At 37.0% G+C, this 24624-nt stretch overlaps 1 protein-coding gene across 17 annotated transcripts in view; it reads right to left on the reverse strand.

Moving 5' to 3' along the window:
* MOM (ATP-dependent helicase family protein) overlaps positions 1–24013 on the reverse strand; it is a 32744-nt gene extending 8731 nt beyond the window's left edge. Inside the window, exons 1-19 of one of the 17 annotated variants that reach the window (XM_088872062.1) lie at positions 23874–24013; positions 23761–23794; positions 23117–23160; positions 21905–22569; positions 21126–21410; positions 20594–20725; positions 20116–20482; positions 19374–19449; positions 18164–18288; positions 17939–18002; positions 17636–17775; positions 13403–13593; positions 13146–13297; positions 12701–12976; positions 12092–12241; positions 4562–4816; positions 1763–1903; positions 1267–1581; positions 813–986 (exon numbers count right to left, since the gene is read on the reverse strand). In XM_088872062.1, the coding sequence (XP_088728188.1) occupies positions 813–986; positions 1267–1581; positions 1763–1903; positions 4562–4816; positions 12092–12241; positions 12701–12976; positions 13146–13297; positions 13403–13593; positions 17636–17775; positions 17939–18002; positions 18164–18288; positions 19374–19449; positions 20116–20482; positions 20594–20725; positions 21126–21410; positions 21905–22562 (3501 nt within the window). In that variant the 5' untranslated portion in view covers positions 22563–22569; positions 23117–23160; positions 23761–23794; positions 23874–24013. Of the gene's footprint in view, positions 1–812; positions 987–1266; positions 1582–1762; positions 1904–4561; positions 4817–12091; positions 12242–12700; positions 12977–13145; positions 13298–13402; positions 13594–17635; positions 17776–17938; positions 18003–18163; positions 18289–19373; positions 19450–20115; positions 20483–20593; positions 20726–21125; positions 21411–21904; positions 22621–23116; positions 23167–23760 lie in introns of all 17 variants that reach the window. The other 16 variants (XM_088872070.1, XM_088872061.1, XM_088872066.1 and 13 more) reach the window with 16 other exon arrangements.
* Positions 24014–24624: the final 611 nt, after the last annotated feature.

Genomic DNA, 24624 nt, shown 5'->3' on the forward strand with positions numbered 1-24624 from the left:
AAAACATTAATATACTCAACCAAAAAAATGAAAAACTAAACAACAAAGGACAAAGTTTCTCTGAGTCCCCTGACTCATATGTAGAAATGCGCCCCCTTTTAATAATCCAATTTTGAAATGGGTAATAGCCGTAATTTTTAAGGAATATATAATCTAGAATATGGAGATCATTAATATGTAAAATAAATAAATTTTAAAGCTAAAAATGGTAAACTTTTTATGGAAAATATTTAGACAATTGATTTCAATTATTTTGGAGGGACCACCATTTACATCTATCTTTAGGATGGATGGTTTACATCTCTGAGGAGTAGGGATGTGTCCCCCAACCCACATAACATTTTTCCAAAAAAAAATGTCACTTCTTTCAGTTAATGACACTGCAAAATAAAATTAATGGAATAACCAGTGTACATTGACAATACATGTGTTTCTGTCACCTAGTGTATTATATGGTTATACAGACATTTTTACTAGAAGAGTATTATATGCCTTGGGGGACGCAAGTGCAAGAACGCCTCCCCCGACACATTTTAAACTTTTCCAACAAAAAAATGTCTGCACAACTACAGCACTTCTTTCAGTTATTGATACTGGCAAAACAAAATTGATGGAAATAGTCAATTACACCATAGAGTACACTAGGAGACAGAACGTATGTACTGTCCACATTAAGAACCTCAAAATATTCCTCAAAAGCTTTGCTGTGCAGATAATAACAAGAAGGCTCCAGCAAAGACCATTGACTAATGATCATTAAAGATGACAGAAAAGAAACAAAAATGATATTATAGCACAAAGAAATCACATGCCTGAAACAGGATTAGCACTCTCTGACCATGGCTTTTCATCCTAGTAAGTACTTTGTCAAGAAGCTGCAATTTTCCACTAGCATTTACTCCAACATCTAAAAACTCAACTGGTGGAAGACCTTCCGTCAGCAAGCCTTGCAAGGAAGTATTGACAAGATATGGGTGGTCACAGCACTGCAAAAACATCCACCATTAGTCCACACTTGAACTTAAAGAAAACTAAAAGTCATATTGCTGAAACAATAACAAGAACAGGAAGAGCTATTAGTATATATCAAAAGCAAATACAACCAGAAAGTGCCCTTAGATTATATCCTTTGAAGCAATAGACCTAAATGGCGTCCATTCCAAATAGTTCTCATCAGAGTAACAATGACCATTTCAAGTGCAAGAAAAGCAATAAAATTTCAGAAAATACAAAACCCTTGAAAATCAGATTTTGATTCCAACGGACCTTCCTTGTTGAAATAAGAATACCCTGAAGAGCTCCTACTTGATCGTTCCTCAAATTTGAACGAAGAGAAATAGCATTAGAGACTAAAATAGTACAGTACTGCTCAAGTTGCACATCAGAAAGTGGAACAGGAACCCAGTATTCAATAAACTTTGAGGAATCTGACTTGTTCTCATAAGCCAGATAACGTGAAAACCTCTCCTTTAACTCCACAGCACTATTGTTGTTAGAATCATTTGGCGAAGATTTGCCAGAAACAGTTTCCACCTTAGCCTCAAGAAATGAAAGCAGATTGCGGTAATCAGTTAGACTATCCTGGAAATGTCCAAAGCAGTATAGGGTCAGTAAGCCAGGCAAAGAAGCGGTAAAAATATTGACACTACTATCACAAGAATACCTTCACTTTATAAATAACAGGAATACCTTTTTTATTTTTGAAACAAATCACAGGAATACCATTCCGTAATAAACAAAAAAAGAAAAAGTAGAGGATTACCTTCACTTGGTCTCGAAACAGAAGTAGACGGAAATCAGTCACAAGTTTCCCTAATTGCTGAAGATTCCTAGACACCCTTGATCTGTGGCATTCATCAACTATTATTGCTTCCCATCTAAGGCAATCCAAAGCCTCTAAATCCTGGACAAGCACACATTACAAATTACTTCATAACATAATAAATTGTATAACCTTCCAAATATAACCTAGAGTTCATTCCGATACATCTGGGAGAAGCATTAAAACTAATCCTTTTTTTTTTTTTATGTTTACAGTACTCCATTGATTCAAAAATGTGCACAAGTATATTTCTCCTGTCCAAAGTGAAGCATATAAAATAAGTCAGCCAGTGAAGAATTTGACTGAAAAGCTCCCAACCAATGTTCAAAAAGTTGGCAGCCCAGCCACCTAATCGGACTTCTAGATAGATTAAAAAACCCCTAAAAACCTCGAATCTGTGATTTATTGATCGATTTTTTTTTATTTCTTTTGAAATCAAAAGCAATAGTTAGTGGTAGTTTTTTAAGCTTCTAATGGTCGATTTTGAAAACTTTTGGCAACCCAATAGATGAGGTTTGGGCCGATATCATTTTGATTTTAATATTTTTAGAGTATTATCATATTTGAATTAGGGTTTTGATTTTTGTTTTTTGCTATAACATATTATGTTGTGAATCATTTGCTTTTTTCTTTTATTTTTTCCTTTAATGATATATTTACATGTTTGTAGTTGAAAGATTGAATTTTTTTGCGATTAATTGATTATTTCCTTATTTGGACAATGAAATTGGGCCTACATCAAATTCTTTTATGAAAAATTGATTCTTTTTGTACAATGTATGATGTTATCGAATTCTTTTATGAATAATTGATTCTTTTTTTGCACAATGTGTGATGTTTTCAGATTGATTCTTTTATAAATAATTAATTCTTTGGTGAAGTTATAGATGATTATTTGCTTAGATTGATATTATATACTCATTGTTTCATATTATGTGATTTTTGTGTCATATTATTTCTTTCTTTTTTTACATACTGTTTCATATCATTTTATATAATTATATTGTATCTTTAAATCTCATTGTAAAGTTTTCTATAATGACATTTGGGATTTCAAGCAATTTGATGTATTACAATCTCTTTGAGTCTGATGTATTACAATCTCTTTGAGTCTTTGTATATGTAAATCTATTCTGTGACTGTAATATTATGTTTCCTCTTTTTCACGAGGGGTTTAGGGCTCTAAAATTGCCCTAAAAACTCCCTATGGCCTAAAAACCTGCCCTAAGAGCTCCTTAGTCCTTTTTGTTTGGGGAAGGGCGGGGGGGGGGGGGGGGGGAGATCCCCTACTCCTGGGCAGGTGCCTAGGCGCCCACCTGCGGTTTTTTTAACATTACTCCCAACATGTAAGCCTAACAAATTAGGCCTTAAAAATGGTCATTGTCAAAGAAGTTTTGGAATTTGTTTTCCGTGCAAGGGGGTTTGCAAGCTAATTAGGACTACCTCCAAATATAGTGAAACTAGGACCTACTCATGTCGCTAAAATTATCAAAAATCTCATCAAACACATTTTGTAGCTTCCAAGGGCAAGGTTCTCTACCAGTAGCCCAAGTTATTACTGTAAAAGACTGCCCTTTAATAACTAAGTTCTTCCAGCTAGAATCTAGGTTTCTGAGGCCAAATTATAGCACCTAGGCCTCACCGTCACTTGAAATACACTCTTACACTCTCATAGAGGACCTGAGTAGGTAAGAGACAATTTTCGTGGAAGTTCTCTTACAAGTCCTCTGACTCATGCTCTCCCAGGGATGCCTGTTGAACTTCCATTGATGTTCAGTTTCACAAAGCCTTCAGGAGGTGGCACCCAGATGGAGATATAACTCATAAATTTTAAAAATGCAAGATTCATAATCGGTGTAGTCCTAGCAAGTGTACATTCGATCCCTCGTGGGGACTACCACTGATTGTTAAGGGAGATGCCAAAAACAAAATCTCTTGGGCTGCTGGAAATGCCCCTCCTCCCTGTTACCTGGCCCCGATTTTTTACGCGATTACGCATATTTGCAGGGATATAGCCGTCGTATGGAAGCATATCTGGAGGGTGCGAGGGTCCAAGCTGCAGATCCATAAAAGCTGCGACTTAGTGTAGTGACTTTTTGCTTGCCACTTCTCTAGATCCTGGTTCCTTTTTTGCTTCAGACCACTGATTACACTTCTTATCTTTTCTTGTATATCCCGTGTAATTGGGCAAAACTTATAAGCACCAAAAAAAAATTTGTACGTGTAACTGGGCAAAACTTATAATCCCCAATTTTTCGTACGGGGCTCCTGTTCAGTAGCCTATTTTTTGCCGAGAGGCCCGATCTGTGGGCCCTCTAGATGGTATACTGTGACCTTTTTCTTTTAATACAACAGTTAACTTACATCAAAAAAGAAAGTTATTATCAAACACAAAATGCAAATATGTTAAATCTAACCACTGGAATCACTTAGACATGCCAACCACCCTAGTAAGGTTTCAATTGGGAGTGGTTATCCCAACAAATGCCTTTTTGACGTAAATGCATTCTGCCAGGCTCCAAAACGCACACCATACAGTTGAGCCAAACACACCCTTACACCAATTCTTGACTACCTTAAAGTCTGGTGTTACACCCCGTACACTGTCTCAGAGGGTTTCCAAACACTACTATTAAATTTTGCAGTAATTAGCCATTTGTGTCCCACCAATTCCCCAAATGTCCGTAAAAGTAAATCTTACAAACTTATAAAGATGCAGAAATAAATGAAAACGAGTACCTCAACAATAGCATCAGAGGCAGATACGAGCACCTCAAAAAGCACACAACCATTTTGGCTATAAAATTCTAATGTTCGGATGCTTTCTCTGACATCCTTGCTACCACTGTAGACAACAACATTTACAGAAGAGGCCAGACGCATGAACTCTGATTCCCAAACAGAAACTTCACTGGAAGTCGTGACAATAAGAACAGGACAGCATATATCAGATTGCAAAGACAAGATGAAAGAGATCACTCTGGCTATTCGTTCCTGCAATCAAGGAACAACAAGTCAACACATCGGATAAAGGATGAGCATATCAACATTCAAACTGCAAAAAAGTTGCAATTGCTCATCAACATTCAAACTGTGAAGGAAAGGCAAAAAAGTAGCAGACACATAACCAGTATTTACCAAGTAAAACCTAGACAAATTTAGTACCCTAGGGTTTTACAAAGCAAAGGAAAATTAGACGTAGAAAATGAAAAATGGACCAAGTCACAGTCCACTAGGTTTCATTAGAATATGAGATATGAGTGCATGTTTATCGTTCGTTCATTTGTTGAGTGTGTCTTGGACTACAGTGACACTCAGTGCTACAATACGTTGTATACTACAAGGACTTTATACGATATTAACTCGTACAATCTGCCTCAAGTTAGTGCATGGATGTCAAGAAACTAATCATGTCTGTTAAAGCCTTTCCCACTCCTTCAATAAAGATGTCTGATGGCTGATATTTGATCTTCATATTTAAAGTACATATGAGCTATCCAACCACTATTTCTTGAACAAAGCGGTAAGCGACCTCAATATGTTCTGTGCCATCATGAAAAAATGGGTTTCCTCCCTGCCTGGTTATGACAATAAAGTGAATATTTTATTGTTTTGAATAAAACACAATAAGGCAGTTTTGGTGGGACCAATGTTTCAAAAAGCGTTAGGCAGCACCTAGGCGATTCGGGGGGTCCAGGCGCCCAGAGCCTAGGCAGGTGCCCAGAATCTAGGCGGCTCAGTAGAAAAAAAAAGTTGGGTTTTTCTCACTCTAAAATAGGCTCTAATGGGTTCTAGGTTTCAAATAAAACTAAAACCCACAATGTTAGCACCTTTAGTATTAAAAAAATGTCCCAAAAACACCCTCAACGACGGGCATTTCCACCCCTGGGCAGAGCATAGGCGAGCCTAGGGATATCCGCTTTTTTTGGGCACTTAGGCCTGGGCGATGCGCCCAGGCCCCCAGAACCGCCTTGGCGGCCGCCTGGGCGCTGGGCGGTCCGCTTTTTGAAACACTGGTGGGACAAGTTTGACTCCCATATCAAAAAGAAGTGCTCTTGATCAGATAAAGTCCAAGTTGCAGAAGCCCTGGCAAGATAGTGTATGCACTAGAAGGGGCGACAACGTGCCATTTTCTACTTTTCCAGCTCACCAAATTGGCTTCAACAAATATGCAATATGTTGTGGTAGAATGTCTGTCAATGGGACAGCTTGCCCAATTGGCATCAGAACATCCCACTAAGTTTTGCATTACCCAAAACAAAGTCCCTTGCCAGGAAATGATTTGCGGTAGCGCAAGATCTAATGAAAACACGTGTATATGTAGATCGGGATGCATGCATGAAGTGACTAACCCCGCAGCATGAGCAATATCAGGTCCAGTAATAGTCAAATGGATGAGTTTGCTAACAAGCTTGATATAATCCTACATCTTCCAAAGTTGTACCAAAAATGAGATCCAACTTATTGTTAGAATCTATAGCCAAATTAATAGGTTTCAATCTCAGCTTCCCAGTTTCTTTAAATAGATGAAGAACATATTTGACACTGAGAAATAAAGAACCCCCGTCATGATTGAGCCACCTCAATACCAACAAAATATTTGAGAGAGCTTAAATCCCTAATGTTAAACCTTTTTTTCATCAATAGGTTTGGGGGGGCTGGAGGGCTCCTCTAAAAGTGTAGGCAGACATTGCACAATATACTTCATCCAAATCACCATCACGGAAGGTGTTCTCGACATATCCCATATATAAGAGCCACCTCCAATGATTCAAAAAGCGGACCGCCCAGGGCCAAGGCAACCCGCCTAGGCGGTCTGAAAGGCCTGGGTGCATCGCCTAGGCCTAAGCGGCCAAACTGGGCGGTATGGAACCCGCCTAGGCAGGCGCCCAACACCCAGCCCTGGGCGGCCACCCAGGGCTTGCGCCTCGCCCAGAGGCGGAAGTGGGTTTCGGTGGGGGCATTTTTTGTCCATTTTTTATATACTAAAGAGCCAAAACTTGGGGTTTTAGGTTCATTTGAAACCTAAAACTTATTGGAGCCCATTTTAGAGAGAGAGAGCCCCCAAAAAATTAGTTTTTTGTGAATTCTTTAGGATCGAAGGGTTTCTCAAAGTTAACAAAAATTGATCAAACAATCACCCATTGATATTAGATTTATTTTTTGATGTTTTAGAAATCTATTGGGGGTTTTTTAGAAGATTTTGAGTCTTTTAAAGCATCTTTGAGGTGGAAGTTTGAAGATTGAGCAATCAAACTCAAAGTAATTTTTTTATACAATATATAGTATATTTGAATTATGATATGTCGTAAATACCTTATTTTTATTTTTTATACAATATATATATATATATATATATATATATATATATATATATATATATATATATAACTGACATAACTGCATAATCCTTTTTGGATTCAACTGGGCCGCCCAGGTTCTGGGCGCCTGCCTAAGCGCTGGGCAGCCTGGACCCCCCAGGTCGCCTAGGACCCACCTAGCGCTATTTGAAACACTGGCCACCTCTGAATGGCTTAAATAGATAGCTTCACAAGAACATAACCCATTTTTGTTATTGGTAAGAAAATATAAAGATAATCTACACCATGGATCTAGGTGAAACCTTTAGATGCTAAACGGGGCTTATAGTGTGGAATGTCTACTTGAGCTCGTAGACCCAAAAATACATGCAATAGCCTTCTTGCCAGATGGACGTTTCAAAAGATCCCATGTATGGTTTTTCTTCAATGCTTGCATCCCCTCTTCCATGGCCTCTCTTTCACTTAGGATGTATTACAGCCTCTTGAAATGTCCTAGGTTCGGAGTGAGAATTCAAGGAAGCAAGAAAATAATGATGCTGAGAAGAGAGAACAGTATACAACAGAAAATGTTGAGTAGGACAAGAATCTCTTTCCTTCACAAAAAGCAATAGGAGGAGAGGAACAGGAAATTCATTCAAGGATTGACGACAAGCTCTAGGAAGCCTCTTGGGGGAAAAATCAATACATCATCATCATTATTTGAGCCTATTTGGGGTCGGCTACACAAATCTTATTCCGTCATTCTGTTCTATCAAGGGCCATACTCTCAGTGAAACCATAAGTGATGGCTTTTAAATTGCATGCCAGCTCCTTTTGCCTTCGTAAGTAGATCAGTATTGGTGATCGTTTTGGGACATAGACGAGTTGATAAACCGGTTGAGATACCAAGAAGTTTGGAAGAGGTTGGACAGAAAGAGATGAACCAGATTCAAATATAAAGACATTTAAAGGGGTTGCGCTAGACAGGTGGTAGGCCACCCCTCAAAAGGGTTGTCAAAGTGCATTAACCTTTAAACAATAGGATATATGTTCCAGAATGTGACACTTTGTGAAACAAAATGATTTTACTTCTTTGAACCATAGAACATATAAACCTTTTTAAGTAAACGGAGTATCCTTGGAAAATGAAACAACCAAAGGCTCTAAGATGGTCAACAAAGGGTGGATGCCCCATTAATTTTTAAGGACAAACATTATTAAGAATTGGGTTATGAAAGCTATTATGCCAAATGGACAGCATGACACCAGTAACTCTTTGGAACATGCATATTCATCAATTCTGATCTGGTAACCTCCAAAAGATGGTGATTGTGCCTGATAAAGTCCCTATTCACTTTAAGGCATCGAGATATATGTTTATTAACAAATTCGGTCCACTATCTGACCTAAGAAACCTTAGTTTCGCATCAAATTGGATAACAATCATTTTATGGTACTGTTTACAAATTTCAAAAACTTGATATTTGGATTTCACTGGATAAATTGAAGTTAACTTTACAAGAATCATTGATAATTGTCATAAAAAAAGAAAACGAGAACCAGAAGTAGAAGAAACTAGAGCTGGCAGCAAGCTTCGAATGTCTTAAAGCAAATGGCTAATGAAAAATCTCTTTATTAGAAGATAAAGGCAGACAACATTGTGTTGAGACTCAACACACTTCATAACTTAAATCCTGTCATTGCTGACCCTCATTGGAGGTAATGAAGACTTCCTAATTTTAACAGGAGGATGTCCAAAGCAAGCATGCTCGTAACAAGCATGGTAAGTAACCATCGCAGACGATGCCTTATTGCAATCATCCCTAGTCGTTGTCCCAGTCCTTAAACAATGAAAAACACAACGGGTAGGGTACTAGGTTGCAATTTAGAATTTTGGTGATTCTATTAACAGACAATAGATTAGCTAGAAAAGAAGGAATATGAAGAGCACGAAACAAGATTAGTAAGGACATAAGGAACACCCCTAGTTCCATAAACTGGTTAGTTGAAGCCATCAGCTGTGGACACAATTTTTGAAGACAGAGACTATTAAAAGGTAAAAAAAGGAGGATCGGTTACCTATCAAATGCTCAGGGGCTCCAGAATCCACAACTTAGCAGTTGATGTGGAGGAAACAAGAGAGTGACAGTTACTCTAAGTCAGGGGAGGAGGGAAAGGATGTACTCTCCTTCAAAAAAGCATCTGAAATCAACCCGACGTGTGCCCATATTATCAGCAAGCATCGCAGGATGCATTTCCTTGTCTGTTCTTCCCTCAGCAAAAGACCGTCAACAGTACAAAGGACAAGTAATATTTCACAAGCAAGGATACAGCTCCCAACAGTCTTACACCCTGTGTTCATCCTAGCAACTCATAGGCCACTTCCTAAACTTGGCAACATGTTTTTCAAGCCCCAAAGCACACTTACATGGGGGTGGATCACGGTGATTGCACTCCTCCCACATACCACATAAGATACCATAAGTAGCAGCTATTGTACAATCATCTTGTTTACACTTAGCTAGAACATCCCAGATTTCTCGTCTTACTAAGAAACATGTCCATCCCTAATGCCTGTCTGCATTAAATTCAGAAGCGTCCACTAAAGTAGCATCTTTTGAGTGCCACTCATTATATCCTGAGCATGTGCTGTCATTTTGAAGATCCATCTATATCACCTAAATTGTATCTTCCAAGCAAAAACATTTGAGCCAAAGGAGACACTGGAAAATAATTCACGACAGAAGTAATCACAATACTCAGATTGTCGAGCTGCACATTCTAAGAGCCAGCAATGGTAGGAATTTCTTTGGCTCTTCACTTGCCATAGCTCATGGAATCTTATGCACATGGAGAAAAGAAACAACATGATCAATTGAGGGAGAGAGACTAAATTTTGAGCAGCTAAGGAATACAATTGATTGCCATATCATGACATCTCTTAAAAAATGTCAGGACAATAGGCCCGTCACTCCAAAACAATAACCCAAACACCACCTAAACAACGTAAGGAAAAGATCAGAACAGATCTGGACAGTCAAAGAAAAAAATATCTTCATAGAGAGCTTTGTTTCTAGCACATCAAGGAAAAGAAATTACCATGGCTTAGAACATAGTACTGATTTGATACCCACGGACAAATCTGCCTGGATCAAAGTTTTTATATTTTTTGTCAAAAGATATCCTAAGAAACAAAACCACGATTGAAATGCTTCAACAATCTCGTTCAAACCTTCAAGTCATACCCGAACCCCTTCAATACGAGCAGCGTTCAAAAATACAGATTCGGCCACTTAGGCATTTTGGGTGCCTGGCCCACCTAGGCACCCCTCACAAAATTGAAACCAAACCCCCCCACCCAAAAAAAAAAAAAAACTGGGGAGTTATATTAGGGCATGGTTTTAAGCCTTAGGGAGTTTTGATAATACATGATTCACAACATAATATATAATAGCAAAACCAAATCAAAACCCTCTTTCAAATATGATAATACTTTAAAATTAGCAAAATCAAAAAAATCAAATCGATGTCGGTCCAAATCTCGTCTGTTGGGTCGCCAAAAGTCTTCAAAATCAACTACTATGAGCTCCAAATCCACTCACGAACTATTTCTTTTGTTTTGGGAAGAAATCAAAAAAAAATCAAACAGTTATCGATCTTTCAATAAATCTCAAAGGAGTGGTTTTTGGAGAGTATTTCTCACCCTAAACGCCATGGTTTTGGTTTTGGGGGTTTAGAATACCCCCCAAAACCCATTTCCCCCCTTTTTAGGGTGGAAAAATGATTTTTTTAACCCTCAACAAGACCCATTTTCCTCCTTTTTTCAACCTGTCACGAGGCGGCGCCTTGCCCGCCTAGCAAGGCGCCTAGATGCAAGCCGCATAATGACCTTGCCTAGCAAGCGCCTAGGCGTTTCTCAAAAAATTCTGCCTAGGCAGTCGAGCGGGCGAATTTTTTAACACTGAAAGGTATTGAAATTCCCAGCTCAACAAGTTGAGGAAAAGCCTCACGACGCATCGATACAAAAACATTGATAGAAATGACATCAGCACCAGCAGCCCTAGATCATGCTGGAAAAGTGCTCGACCGTCCTCCATTATTGTATGCCAAGGATAAGCAGCTTCTATGGAAAGGATTGCCACCTCTTATACCATGTAAAACCAAGCTAAGTTTGATTCGAGGATTTTACAGTGCAGACAAAAGTAAGAGACTGTAGAAAATGAAAATGGAACAAGTCAAAGTCCCCCAGGGTTTCATTAGAATCTATGTGAGAGAGATATGAGCAGATGTTTTAACCTCTGTCACAGTGCTTACATATCCTTCCTTATACATTGAGTGCTACAAAACAGAATACACTCCACATAGACCATATAAAACACTATCTTGCTCATTCTATACTCTGTAACATGAAATAAACATGTAACCTGGGATCTCCGCACCATTCATTCCAGATGACAAATGGTTCAGAAACACATTGGCATGTGACTGTTTCAAAAGATGGAGATCCAGATCAGGAACCATCGATCCTTGTGGGAATTGGAAGATGCGCATTCCAGGTCCCTGTCCCCTGATTCCCTGCCGATTCCATTATTTTATTAATTTTCTTTCCAATTTTTGACTGATTTGCCCTATCTGAATCATCGATCTCACTGATCTGAATCAGAACCCGTGTGTGGGTGATCCATCCCAACAATCCATGTTTAAATGTTTTAAAACAGCTGGTGTGTCGCATCTGGTTCCCACATGGTAACCACAGGAACCAAAAAGAATTTTGCAATGCATTGCATGTCAAATGATCCCTCTCTCTCACATCATGATTCCAATATGTTCTGTAACATCTTTTTTAGCAATCTCTAAAAGCCAGTCCCTAACATCTCACTATAAGTCTTTAAGGACCAATACTATCATTAGACAACAATATGCAGTATGCAATCATCAAGAATATGCAATAAGACTAAGTCCCAAATACCTGGTCATCAATGACAAGAGCATTGCTACCCTTGTGCCACATCTCTCGAAGCTTATTTACAGAACTTAAATGAAGACCCTCTTGTCCTGCAAGGGCCCCACCAGTCATCTTTTGCAACCTCAAGAAAGTACTAACCCTTTGCTTTTGTATCTGGCCACACATTCAATACACTGTTAAGATTTAACAACATAGGCAATGGATGCAACAGAAATAATAAACTCTTTAGTGTCTATATTCCAGAAAGCCAATAAAGCAACTAAAACTTCCAAGGAAAATAAATCATCCCCAGCAATGACAAAGATTTAAATCCCCTCAAGTAACAAGATCATCTAATTACAAAACAGAGAAAGACCAGAAAGATATGGTTGAGCCGATCTAACTGATGAAACCCTCCATATGCTTTTCCGACACAATGTTTAGATGCAGATATGACTTAACTGCAAAGATTTATTACAGAAAAGAGGTGATAAATAGATCATGTAAATAACTTCATAAGGCCAATAAATGCATGAACCATGAACAGATAGCAAAGTCTACATGATAAAATAAAACGTTGATAAAAATAAAGGGTACAATGCACACTTTTCTGGGGTATTCACTATAAATCACCTTCTCGGTTATAGACGGATCAGATACTTTCTTCGCCTTCTCAAGACGACTTTCATAATCCCTGAAGAGACACTTGGCTTCTGGGGAACTAAAAAATGTTGCACTCTCCAGCTCCCAAGTGATATGCTCATAATCTAGACCCCTCCATTTAACCAACCACTCCGTATTACAACCAAACAAGTGACTTCTACATCTGAAGAATATGTTTGGGGGCATTAAAAATCTTTTCTGCAGAAGACGATGGGGCTTGGTCCACTCAGAATTCCATTTCACAAACTACAAGAGAATTGCATCATGAGAACCCGAAAGAATACTTGAAAATTGAAAGGAACCTCAATATGATAAATAACTAATTAGCATGATGCATAAAATTAAGAATATGACTCCGCAAATGGATCCAGAAAAATAGGAAGATACACCCAATCTCTAAAATGGGCATTCTCACCTTGCCTTTCTGGTTATTCTTGTTGTATTTTGCAAGAACTGCAGGGGCTTCAGAAAGCAGCTGACTCTTTGGTACCCAACGGTTATGCACATGAGCAAGTCCCTTGTACTTGACAAAAAACTCTTGCAATTGCTCTTTTGAAACCATACTGCCTGGATCATCACCATCACAGCCACTTTCAGTCAATTATAAAAAAATCAGGAAGGCCCCATTCAAATGCCTAATAGGTGAGCCATAGGCCACAGAAGCATTCTCACCATCATTTGAAATCTTAGCGTCTCTGACATCCCAGATGGATTCAATTCCCTCAGACACTGAATGTAATCCCAATTCTATCTTCTTCTTCACACATGATAGGCAATGCCAAACGCCAGGCGGAACATGCTCCAGGGGAGGATCAAGACATTGTAAATGGTAGCTCTTTGAGCAACCTTTTCCCTCACAGCACCTGAAAGAAATAAAAGTGTATAAGACATTTCCAAATTTACTAAAAGAAGAAACTATTAGAAAGCCATATATCCTTATAATCAACAAGCTACTACTTAAAAAAATAAATAAACTTGAACAATCAACCTCTGTCAGATTCTAGTATAGCTTAACCCAGGTAGTGCTTGCCTCATAAAGATAGAAGTTCATTAAATCATAGTAGATAAAGGAATAGCTGGGAGGCTCAAAAAGAGCCTTAAACTATAAATCATAAAAGCCTTAACTATAAATCACAAGAAGTAGCTTTTACCAAGCGTTCTGCCAGCTTGCAATCATTTTAAATTTGAAGAAGTCAATAATATAATCTTTAGAGTAAGAGAAAGATGCAATGGGTGGGGTGGAGGAATTAAGACTAAAGCCATCAACAGCACATATGGCGAAGAGCTTGGTGGCTGAGACGAAAGACTACTTGAGTGCTAAACATCAGGATAAGGGTAGGAAAATGAGGAGACTAGCTCTTGGGAAGTGGTGAGCATTACTTTTGATGAAAGCTCTTTAAAGAACCTGGGACAGCAGGAGTAGGGAATTTATAAGAGGTGCTTACCACAGGGTGAATTTAGATTGTGAGATTCAGAGAGGCAAAGACTAGAGTTTTCTGAAGTACACCATTCGCCAGCAGGATTTTCCTGGGCTTCTTCTCTTGCCCCCTGCCTGTGGAGGGGGACTCCGAAGACATTATTATCCATTCCATCAACGAATGCCTCGTTTGATTAGTACAGACAGATTTGCTTGAGGAACTTAGAATTTTATTCTTCATTTGATTAGCATAGACAGATTTGCTTGAGGAACTTAGAATTTTATTCTTAGGAGGTCTCTTTCGAGGCTATCCAAAAGAAGGCTTATGTGGAGGTACATTTCGGGCCAGAATGTACTTGGAAATCTTTCTCCCAATATATATCTATATACTACATTATTAGGTCAAAGTTAAGGGATGGACACATGTCGCAAGAACAAAAAGGGACCCTAATGCTATAGAGATTGTAGGATAGAAACCTTATTTGTAAGTCACATCCATAGTTTCAAAAAGCAGACCGCCCAGCGCCTGGGCGCTCACCTAGGCGGATATCCCTGGGCGCCCACCTGAACCCACCTAGGTGGTGGCCCAAGGCCAGTGCCCCACCTAAGGGTGGAAATGCGGCTCCTTGAAGGTATTTTTGGGTCATTTTGTTAATTCTAAAAGGGTAAAATTGTGGGCTTTAGTTTCATTTGAAACCTAAAACCCATTAGAGGCTATTTTAGAGAGAGAAACCCAAAAAAAACAAATTCTACTGAGCGGCCTAGACCCCCCGACTGCCTAGGTGCCACTAGGGCTTTTTGAAACACCGGTCACATCCCCTATCTTTAGAGAAGGGAGAGAAGGGAGAGAGATACCGATTTTGAGAGAGAGAAAGAGGGGAGATGATTTTGAGAAAGAGCGAGAGAGATATGTGGGACAATTTTGAGAGAGAGAGAGAGAGATAGTCTTCAAAAGAGGGAGAGAGATATACATGGACAATTTTGAGAGAGAGAGAGAGAGAAACTTCAAAAGAGGGAGGGAGTGAAAAATATGTGGGAGAGATTTAGATTTTTGGAAGAGAATTTTATGGATATAAAAAGATATTTTATAGATAGACAACGCACGGAGATTTGAGAGTATCTATTATCTATTATTTTCCTCCAAATCTACCATTTTTATAAAAATTATAGGAGAGATAATCTTCAGAGAAATGGTCGATTCTCTTTTTTTCCACTATAAAAAGTAGAAAATCAAAATTATAGCAAATATAGATTTAGATAGAGAAGTACGTACAACATGTTGAAAAAGTTCTCTTTTTCTTTTCTTTTCCCTATATTTAGGATAAATTTTTTAGGTGAGATTGAGAAGTTAGAATATATGTCCTACTTCTTTGTTATCTCTCCCCATGTCTTCTCTCTTCTCTCTCTCTCTCTCTCTCCACGACTCCCCCCTCCCTTCTCTCTCTCCCTCCTCTCTCTCTCCCTCCTCTCTCTCTCCCCAATGATATTCTCTCTATCTCTTCCCCACAACCCCGCCTCTCTTACCTCCCTTTTTTGTTTAGAACTTCTCTATTTGATTATTTTTAATAGGGTGTTGTATTTTTGGTTCATGGTTTTTTGGTTGAGTGATGTTCAATTTATTGTAGATATTTGATTACACATGGGAAATTGAGCAAGAAAATAAGTACACTTTGTATGTATGCTTGTATGTATGCTTAATGTTCATCTATTTTCGTTTTGTATTTTGTATTTGAGGCTTTAAAAATAGATTATGAATTTTTGTGCTTATTTATTTCATGTATAGCCAATCCTTTAAACAATTTTAAAGTTATCAAAAATAATTTTTATTTTTGCAAGAAATTATCTTTTTATGATCACTTTTAAATGATATATTTATATTTTCTAATTTAGTAATGTAAATTTTCTTAAAAAGTAAGTTTGTTTTTTTGTGTTTCCATGCTTTCTAAAATTACAAAGAAAAGTTCATTTTATTACAATTTTTCAAATATTTGAAATTAAGTACATTTTTATAAAAAAAAAAAAACGAACTCTATATTTTGTATTTTATGAATAATTGATAAAGTTGAAGTGCAAAGTTTTGGTAGATAACTGCTAAATTTGATATTTTGAATTACAAAGTACCCCAAATAAAATATGTTATATCTATTACAAATGTAGAAACCAGCTTTCGTTCCTTTGATATTATTAAATTTTGAATTTTTAATGCTTTAAACCTTTATTTACATATTTTCCTTTTCTAGAAGTTTTCAGTCATAAAAAATGAGTATTTATAAATATAAAGATTTTAAAAACTTTTATATTGAAAAGAAAAGACTGACTAATTTATTTAATGAATTAAAAATTATAAAAAAATATATTAAAGGTATAAAAATAATGAATTAAAAATTATAAAAAATATTAAAGGTATTAAAAATGTGAGGTTTGGATATAAAAGTTTTTTAAAGCATAAGAAAACATTAAAAATGGTATTTAAAAGCATAAAGCAATCCTGAAAACTAATTCAAAAAAAAACATTAACATAGTTTATTCTCATTGGTGATTTTGCCATCTATGTTTTGAGTCATGTAGATCTCTTTTCATCTCCTATTTTTATTGCTTCAAAAGCACCACTACTGTGACACCTAAACATGTCCTATATTTTAGAGATTTTATATCAGGTTACATAATCCAACACCTGTGAGAGTAGCATGTCCTCTCTTTTGGTTATCTGGATTCAATATCTCTACTTTTCTATTTTTAGATTATTTTCTGTGAACTCTAAAGAGGTACTTTTTTCATGTTTTTTATTTATTTTTTATTTTTCATACAACTTCATACAAACCATGTAACTTGATGAGGCCTATGGTTTATAAATATGATTAAGGGTCTATGTAGATCGTTTAGTTTTATTTTTCCTATATTTTGTTCACCATTGTTTGAATTTTGACACTAACACTTTGGTTTGTGCATTGACAATTGATTTCATAATTTCTTTTAAATATTTATTATTGCTTTATGCGTGATGTATTAATAGCACCTGCAATGCAGGTGCATGGTACTATTGAAAGTCAAAATTAGGAACTTCAGATTCTTGACCTATAACATAAATCTTAGTAGTGGCAAACTTGCAATGTATACCTAATACTCCGTTTCAGTTCAACAGTAATAAATAATTAAAGGAAAAAAATCCCTGGTCACAATGGCAAAAATGCACAGAGCAAACTAAATGTCAACAAATACAAATATGTTTTGGGTAGGTTAGCAAATTTAAAGATCAAAAGTGGGAAAAGTACCCAAGTCGCCGGTAACTATACAATCAGCTAAAATGCAAGATGAACAAGTTCTAGTGACCTACTACAAAAGCAATTATATTTATTCTCTGAAGTCTAGGCTAAACACCACTCTAGTGTACAGCAGCAATAAAAACAACTATTGCATACAGAGAGCTAGAACGATATGGATGGTCGGAGACAAAAAAAATAACAAAAGAAGGAAGTTATGCTACACACAAGAGCTTTCCACCACGGTTGCAGATGATACAAGCATTGATCTGGCGATTAGCATGATCATTCAAATCCTTGTGTTGAGAACTGTCAGCATTTTCTTCAAAAATTTCTCTACTGGCACTAACCTGCAGTCTCACTCTATCCTAGATCGAAGCACAAAAGAAGAGGACAGCATCAGCTTTCATTCGAACTTTTAATGATAGAAAATGACAAGATTCCTTTTCAACTATTTGTGAAGGCCAAAGAAAGAAGCAAGTCTTTCAGGACTACGATCAAATGGGGAAAACAAAGTATCTAAGAATTTACTTCTTCCAGAGAAAGTGCTCCATTTGGGGTAGTACAGGATCCGATCAATCCGTTTATATTTTTTCTGGCCAAGTCAGAGAAGATAGATTGATTTGTTAGACTGCAAATACAATAAATGCTCCAAAGCATAAGTTGTCAAGACAATTATCATTTCAGGAATAAAATATCATTTCACTGGTCACAGTAAATAACAACAAAATACATAACACAAGGGTATCACCGAACTTTCTGCATTCATCAGGTTTCCCAGAAGCATCAAACTTAAAAATTTTCACGGCCTTTTCCTCTTGGGGGCAGCTTACTACAACCCCAATTTCTGGAGAACTTCTTGACACACGCTCAGAAACTTCCTAGGCAAGATGAAAATATTACAATTATTAAGCGAGAATGATTATACAACTTGTCATAAACTAATGATCGCAAAGGCATTGATGAGATAAATTCATAAAACTGCAACCCCAACATAAACTAGTACAATAAAAAACTAAAACATACAAAACAGAAAAAAAAAATTATATAGAAATATTAAGTCATAGACTCCATGAAGTTTATGGACAGTAAGAAACGATTATCTATACAGTTCTTCAGAACAATTTCTTGATATTTTTTTTTTCTATTATACTTTTTGGTTGGTTTGCCTCAGACCAAACAGAACCTTTCTTCCATTTTCCTAATAACATTTAATCCATGAATGCCATCTGTTGTACAATAATATTAAACGTAATGATAAATATTCAAGTAACTTTACAATATAAGGAGTTAATTGAATTGTCCTATATGAAGCATTTCAAAGCCTTAACTACTGAACAGAAATCCATGACCTCGGTCTCAAAATGAGCTGCTACAAAACAAGTTTCCATCCCAAGAGCTATAGAAGGTATTGCAAGAATTTAAAACACACAATATAGTATCATACTGAACAATAACTGTCTCAAGAATAAACCAACATGAAAGAAGTGTCTAGGTGCAATTGCGTGCAGCCACATTAGAGGGTTAAAAACTCTATTATTGTGCACTTTAAGCAAGAAAAATCATGACAAGAGGAAAATCCCATTGATATCCTAAGGAGATGCTTTAGACATTGAACAACCAAAAGATTTAATGCCCTTACTTCCCCAAAAGGGTCCAAAATTCCCCATGACAGGCCATTTGTTCCATTGCAAAGCAGCAATCACATTTTTTTTTAATATTAAAGCAGCAATCACAGTTAATAGCAATCATTGAAAGCAGCAGCCTTTTCAAGCTATTGGACTGTTGCCCATATGTCACAAGGTTGCCATTCCTGCAAATTTCCCTTTGAATACCGGCAACATAATCTTGCGCATAAAACGCCATAATAAGTATTATTCTTTTCATATATCTCCTTTTTCATATGAAACAGATATGTTGAATTCAGATTAAATACTTATGATGCAAATAAAAATTAGAGACAAACCTCAGAAGTAGAAACTGCAGTGAATGATGCTTTCACATTTGCCATGAAGACCAGATTTCGTGAATCATCATTTACCCTACAATAAAGAAGAACAAATTTATTACTCAAAATGATGCTTTCTAGTCCACAATATTCATGCACACCAATCACAGTATAGCATCAAAAATGCCTCGACGAAAATTATTGATACTCCTCTTCCCCTACCCATTTACCATTCATTTGAAAATACAGAGTCTGGGACATCAACTGAATATTATCAAGAGATAAAAGAAACTACAGCTGCAACGCCTCCATGAGCTATTGAAAAACTGAAGCACTATAACCTTGTGAGACATGAAAGACAGCCTTAGCATGGCTCAATAATAAACTAGCTAAGACAGCCTTAGCATGGCTCAATAATAAACTAGCTAAGACAGCCTTAGCATGGCTCAATAATAAACTAGCTAATCACAATTGTAAGTGCTAGGATTACATGAAGACCTCACAATTAGTATAAGTTATACACAGCTAAATTAATTCTCATTTACAAGCTAGATAACCCGTCAGAAGAGAGGATGCACTTAATTCTAAAAAGAGCACAAAGATCATAAACAATGCTGCAGTACATATGCAACTGAAAAGAAAGAAAAATTTATATTTTACAGAAGTACACAACTGAGAAACAATTTACCCAAAGATAAGATGAACAAAGCACGACAAAAATTATGATTCATGTAAAATGTTTGAAGCCACAATTACATACCTTTGTAATTCCAAGTTGGTAGCACAATGATCTTCACTAACACTCCCATCACGAACCTCTGATGTTCCACTAACTTTATTTCTTTTGCTTTTGGGTGGAGAAGATGAAGCCGCATCACCCGAAGAAGACTCTAAACCACAAAGGTCCTTATGTGCAGTAACTTTAGTATCGTCATCACGGTCTGCAGTTTTACGCTTTCTCTGAGAAACTTTATCCTTGCAGGCATTTTGGGCTAGATAATCCGCATCTTTATTGGTGTCAACAGCTTCATACTTCGCTTCTGAAAAAGCTGACTCTACATTTTCTTGCAAAGAGATGTTATCCTTCTCTCCGTGATCTTCATTTGTGCTACCAACCATCTCTGCCCCTACAAAGTCCAACATTGACATGCTTCCACCCTTCATTTCCCATAACTTTTGATGTTGTGACAAAGAAAGGAAGTTGAAATCAACATATAAGGAAGTTGAAATCAACATACCTTTGTCTGATGAAACACTATCCACCAAAGCAGCTTTCCCTTTCGTGACACTCCCCTGAAGTTGGGTTTTCTCAAAATCAACATCATTGAAAACCTCTTTAATTGTGGGGCTATCCAATGATGTTTGTGAATCTGAAAAGTAAAACCATCAAATAATCATCATTTTATCCAAAACAAACAAAGAGAGAGAGAGAGAGAGAGAGAGCTTCACAACCCACAAAAACTTGTTTGCGAAATAGGTGACAACATAAACATCATTTCATATCATTCATATCAAAAATAACAAGGGAAACATTCATATCATTCATATCAAAAATAACAAGGGAAACATTTCATATCATTCATATCAAAAACTTCAAGCCCCACAAAAATAACAAGGGAAACAAAACAAAAAATCATCACCCAGACCCGCACAATAACTTGAAAGCCTCACATAAGCAAATAAAATTATGTTTAAAAAGCAAAACAAAACAAAAACTAACTGTCATACTATGGGACACATTGTTACTCCCAAGGTGGGAAACCAACTTACCAGTACTCTGATTCTTGCTACGGGAGTCCTCACTCTGAGACTGAGAGGCTGGTGTACTTTGGCTGTTGCTCATTAAATGACCCTCCTCAGTATCAAACTTCTGCTTCTTATTTGGATGTATCACATCCCTTTCTTTTCCATTAGTGATACCATTAGCATCCTTTTTAGAATTAGAACCAGATCCAGCAACTACCCTTTCAAATTTAGAATGCAATTTTGTCCCACCTAATGACACCTGATTGTCATCTTTTCCTTCACTATGGGCAGATTTACCAGCATCTGTTCCTTGAGGGTGCAAATCATAACCAACATATTAACTCAGAAACAGAACCACGAGACTCTTGAAAGAAAAACTTTAAAAGAAAAAATAAAACTAAAAAATTAAATAAAACATAAAAAATTAAAAAAATAAAATTTGATGTAACTCCCAGTTCCGAATTTTCTTTTTGCAAAAATTAGCAATAAAATAACAAAAAACCAGACCTTCTCCTGAAGAGTCCAAAAGAATATTAATTATTTTTTTTAATTCACTCCTTGTTCTTGAACTCCAGCAATATCTGTTCTATTCTCTATCAAATACTTGAATGAGTATTCTATTTGAGTTTTTACCCTCATTTTTCTCGCCATGACATTTTTTTTTTTTCATTCCGCTCTCAAAATGAAAAGCTCCCAAGACCCTACACTATTCAATAAAATAGTGCCATAGGTCTGTACTGAAAATGACAAAAACATACAACATTTTGCCGAAGTCCTACAACAAGAGGAAAGCATTCAACTACCTGAGGCATTAGCGTCTTCCACCTTGGGTGGCCTTGTGATAAAGTATTCCCGGTATACATGGCGATGCAAAAATTTCCTCCGAGGCTTTAAAGCATTTTTATCTGCCCCATTTTCCTTATGACCACTTTCTTTGCTGCTTGTTGTCTCTTGTGTTCCCCCATTCCCTGATTTATTTGAGGAGCTGGAGCCCACTTTTTTCTCATTTTTTTCTGATTTTTTCGAACTTGCAGAAGTTGAAGCCCTTTTCTTCTCACCTTTTCCAGATTTTGAAGCCACATGCTTGTCAGTCTTCTTAACCTTTTTGCTCGAAGGACTCAACGATACCTTCTTTCCAGATTTATCAACCTTCTTTCCCTTTAGAAGACTGAGAACCCCAATCTTCTTTGTTTTTTTCTTCGATGTTTTGGGACTCAAATGACTTGGAGAACCTGACTTATCCGCTTTATCAAGCTTTTTCTGAGAAGACGAGCTTAGTGATTTCCGCTTCTTCGATAATACCTCTCTAGCTGACCTCCTCAAGCCTGAAGAATTGGTTAGAGAGCCACGAATGTCTGAGCCCTTTGGTCGTAAACCCATTCTTTTCCTGCTAAAGCTTCCACTAGAGCTGGTAAGATCCTCATCCCTTAACTTACGAGCTGATCGGTTAACTTTGGACATACTTTCTCTGTCATGATGATAGCAAAATCAGCAGTGAAAACCCAGTTGGTACGTGTTTCTTTTTTTCGGTCGGGTGGAGGGGAGAAGAGAGAGAGAGAGATAAACCAACATCCACAGGGACAGAAAAGGCCAGCATCCAAAAATCCAGGGAAGAGAGAGAGAGATAAACCAACATCCACAAGGAAAGAAAAGGTCAGCATCCAAAAATCCAGGGAAGAGAGAGAGAGAGATAAACCAACATCCACGAGGAAAGAAAAGGTCAGCATCCAAAAATCCAGGGAAGAGAACGAGGGGGTTATCAATAGCAAGAACCCCCTCGGTTTTTCAAGAAAGAGCACGAAATTAATAACAGTAACCCAGAGAGAGTTGGTTGGGACGGAACCAGTAGCAAAAAAACAAAGAAAGTTCTCTGTTTTTTTTCTTTTTGGATAACCAGAGAGAGAGAGAGTGAGAGATACAAATACAGCATTTTAGTGTACCAACCAAATAAATAAATCTATTCCCATGCAAATAAAATAGACATGAATATTCACTTTGTGAACCCAAGGCCTCACCTAAGAATTCCCTGGCATGAATCAAATGAATCTCTCCCTTACCCCTTTACCTTGAAAAATAAGCAGAATATTATCAACCACTCTGAAGACCACTAAACATTCTTCAGTTTCATCAACCCTATAACTTAAATTTTAAAGCTATACCAGCTGAAATCAATATTTGAAAACCCTAATACATACTAAGGGAGAAGCAGAGCCACTCAAAACATCAAAAATAACAATGTAGAAGCCTAATTGTCAAAATTCAATACAAAATTTACAGTAAAAAACGAAATCAATTAAGAAGGTATCAAGATAAAGTAAAGAATGTATATTCGATTTACTCTTCTCTTCAGTTAAATTTGTACTGCATGTAGCAGTAAAAATAGTGTTCTAATCATAAAACAAACACAATGTGAGGCAATAATCAACATAAACTAAACAGAAATCTCTAGATCACCAAAATATCAAACCTCACAAAAATTCTCTTTACAAACACAAATCACCACCAAAAACAAAGGGGAAAAACACTTCAAACACAACGAAATGCAGAGATTATCCACAAATTCCTTGTGCATTCACGTAAATTCCCTCGGACATTATTTTCACCATGAAAACTCCGTGTATAACAAAAAAGGATCTTCAGATTAGGGCATGTCAAGTACCTTCATAAATGAAAGTCCTCAAGTAACTGAATCCCTGCCAAGACGGGAGAAAACCCAAAACCCTAAGTCTATGGAAACAAAAGCTCCGAGACTGAAGAATATACAGTGAATACCTCGAGTTAATGGCGATGAAAAATCACGATTTTCCTGTGATTTAATGAGCAAAGAAGAAACGCGGAGAAATTCACGCACAGGTTGTGTACGAGAAATAGCGAAAAAGGAGCTTGATCCGGATAAAAAAAAAAAAAAAAACAGAAGAATAAAATCTTAAAAATCAAAATAATTCATGAGAATGGAGCATTATATAGAGGCTTGCAGGGCGGGAACAATACCGAAATTGGCCTTAACAAGCTGCGTTTATATCGAGAATGGGACTTTAGTTTCAATATTTCGAGATTCGCCTTTGCCCGTGGTTAACGGTGATTGTTACTTGGCTGTTCTTCCTTACCTTCGTTTGTTTTGGACAATGTTACCAAACTTTATTGATCGAAAGAATAAAAGTAAAGAAATTACATCCTTAATAATAACCAAACAAGGAAACACCTTGTTTCACTCGATAATCTACAACGTCGTTAGCTTCCTGATAGACATGACGAAACGAAACCGCAAAGAAGCTATCAGATTTAAAACTTAGATCCAAAATAATTTCAACTACCAAAGGACCCATTGTTCTTTATTGTACCACCTAATTACATTCCCCTTCAATAACATAACAATGTCCTATATGTCTTTCGTTGATAATTTTCAAACCCTAGATAAGTACTACAAATTCAGTATAATTAACGGGGTTGATACCACATATACCTGCATAAGAAAAAGCAATATCTCATTGCCAATCTCTAATGATCCCATCAAACCCTACCC

The sequence above is a fragment of the Amborella trichopoda genome, chromosome 7, assembly GCF_054954075.1.
Source record: "Amborella trichopoda isolate Santa Cruz 75 chromosome 7, AtrichopodaSantaCruz75HAP2 v2.0, whole genome shotgun sequence".
Classification (NCBI taxonomy): domain Eukaryota; kingdom Viridiplantae; phylum Streptophyta; class Magnoliopsida; order Amborellales; family Amborellaceae; genus Amborella; species Amborella trichopoda.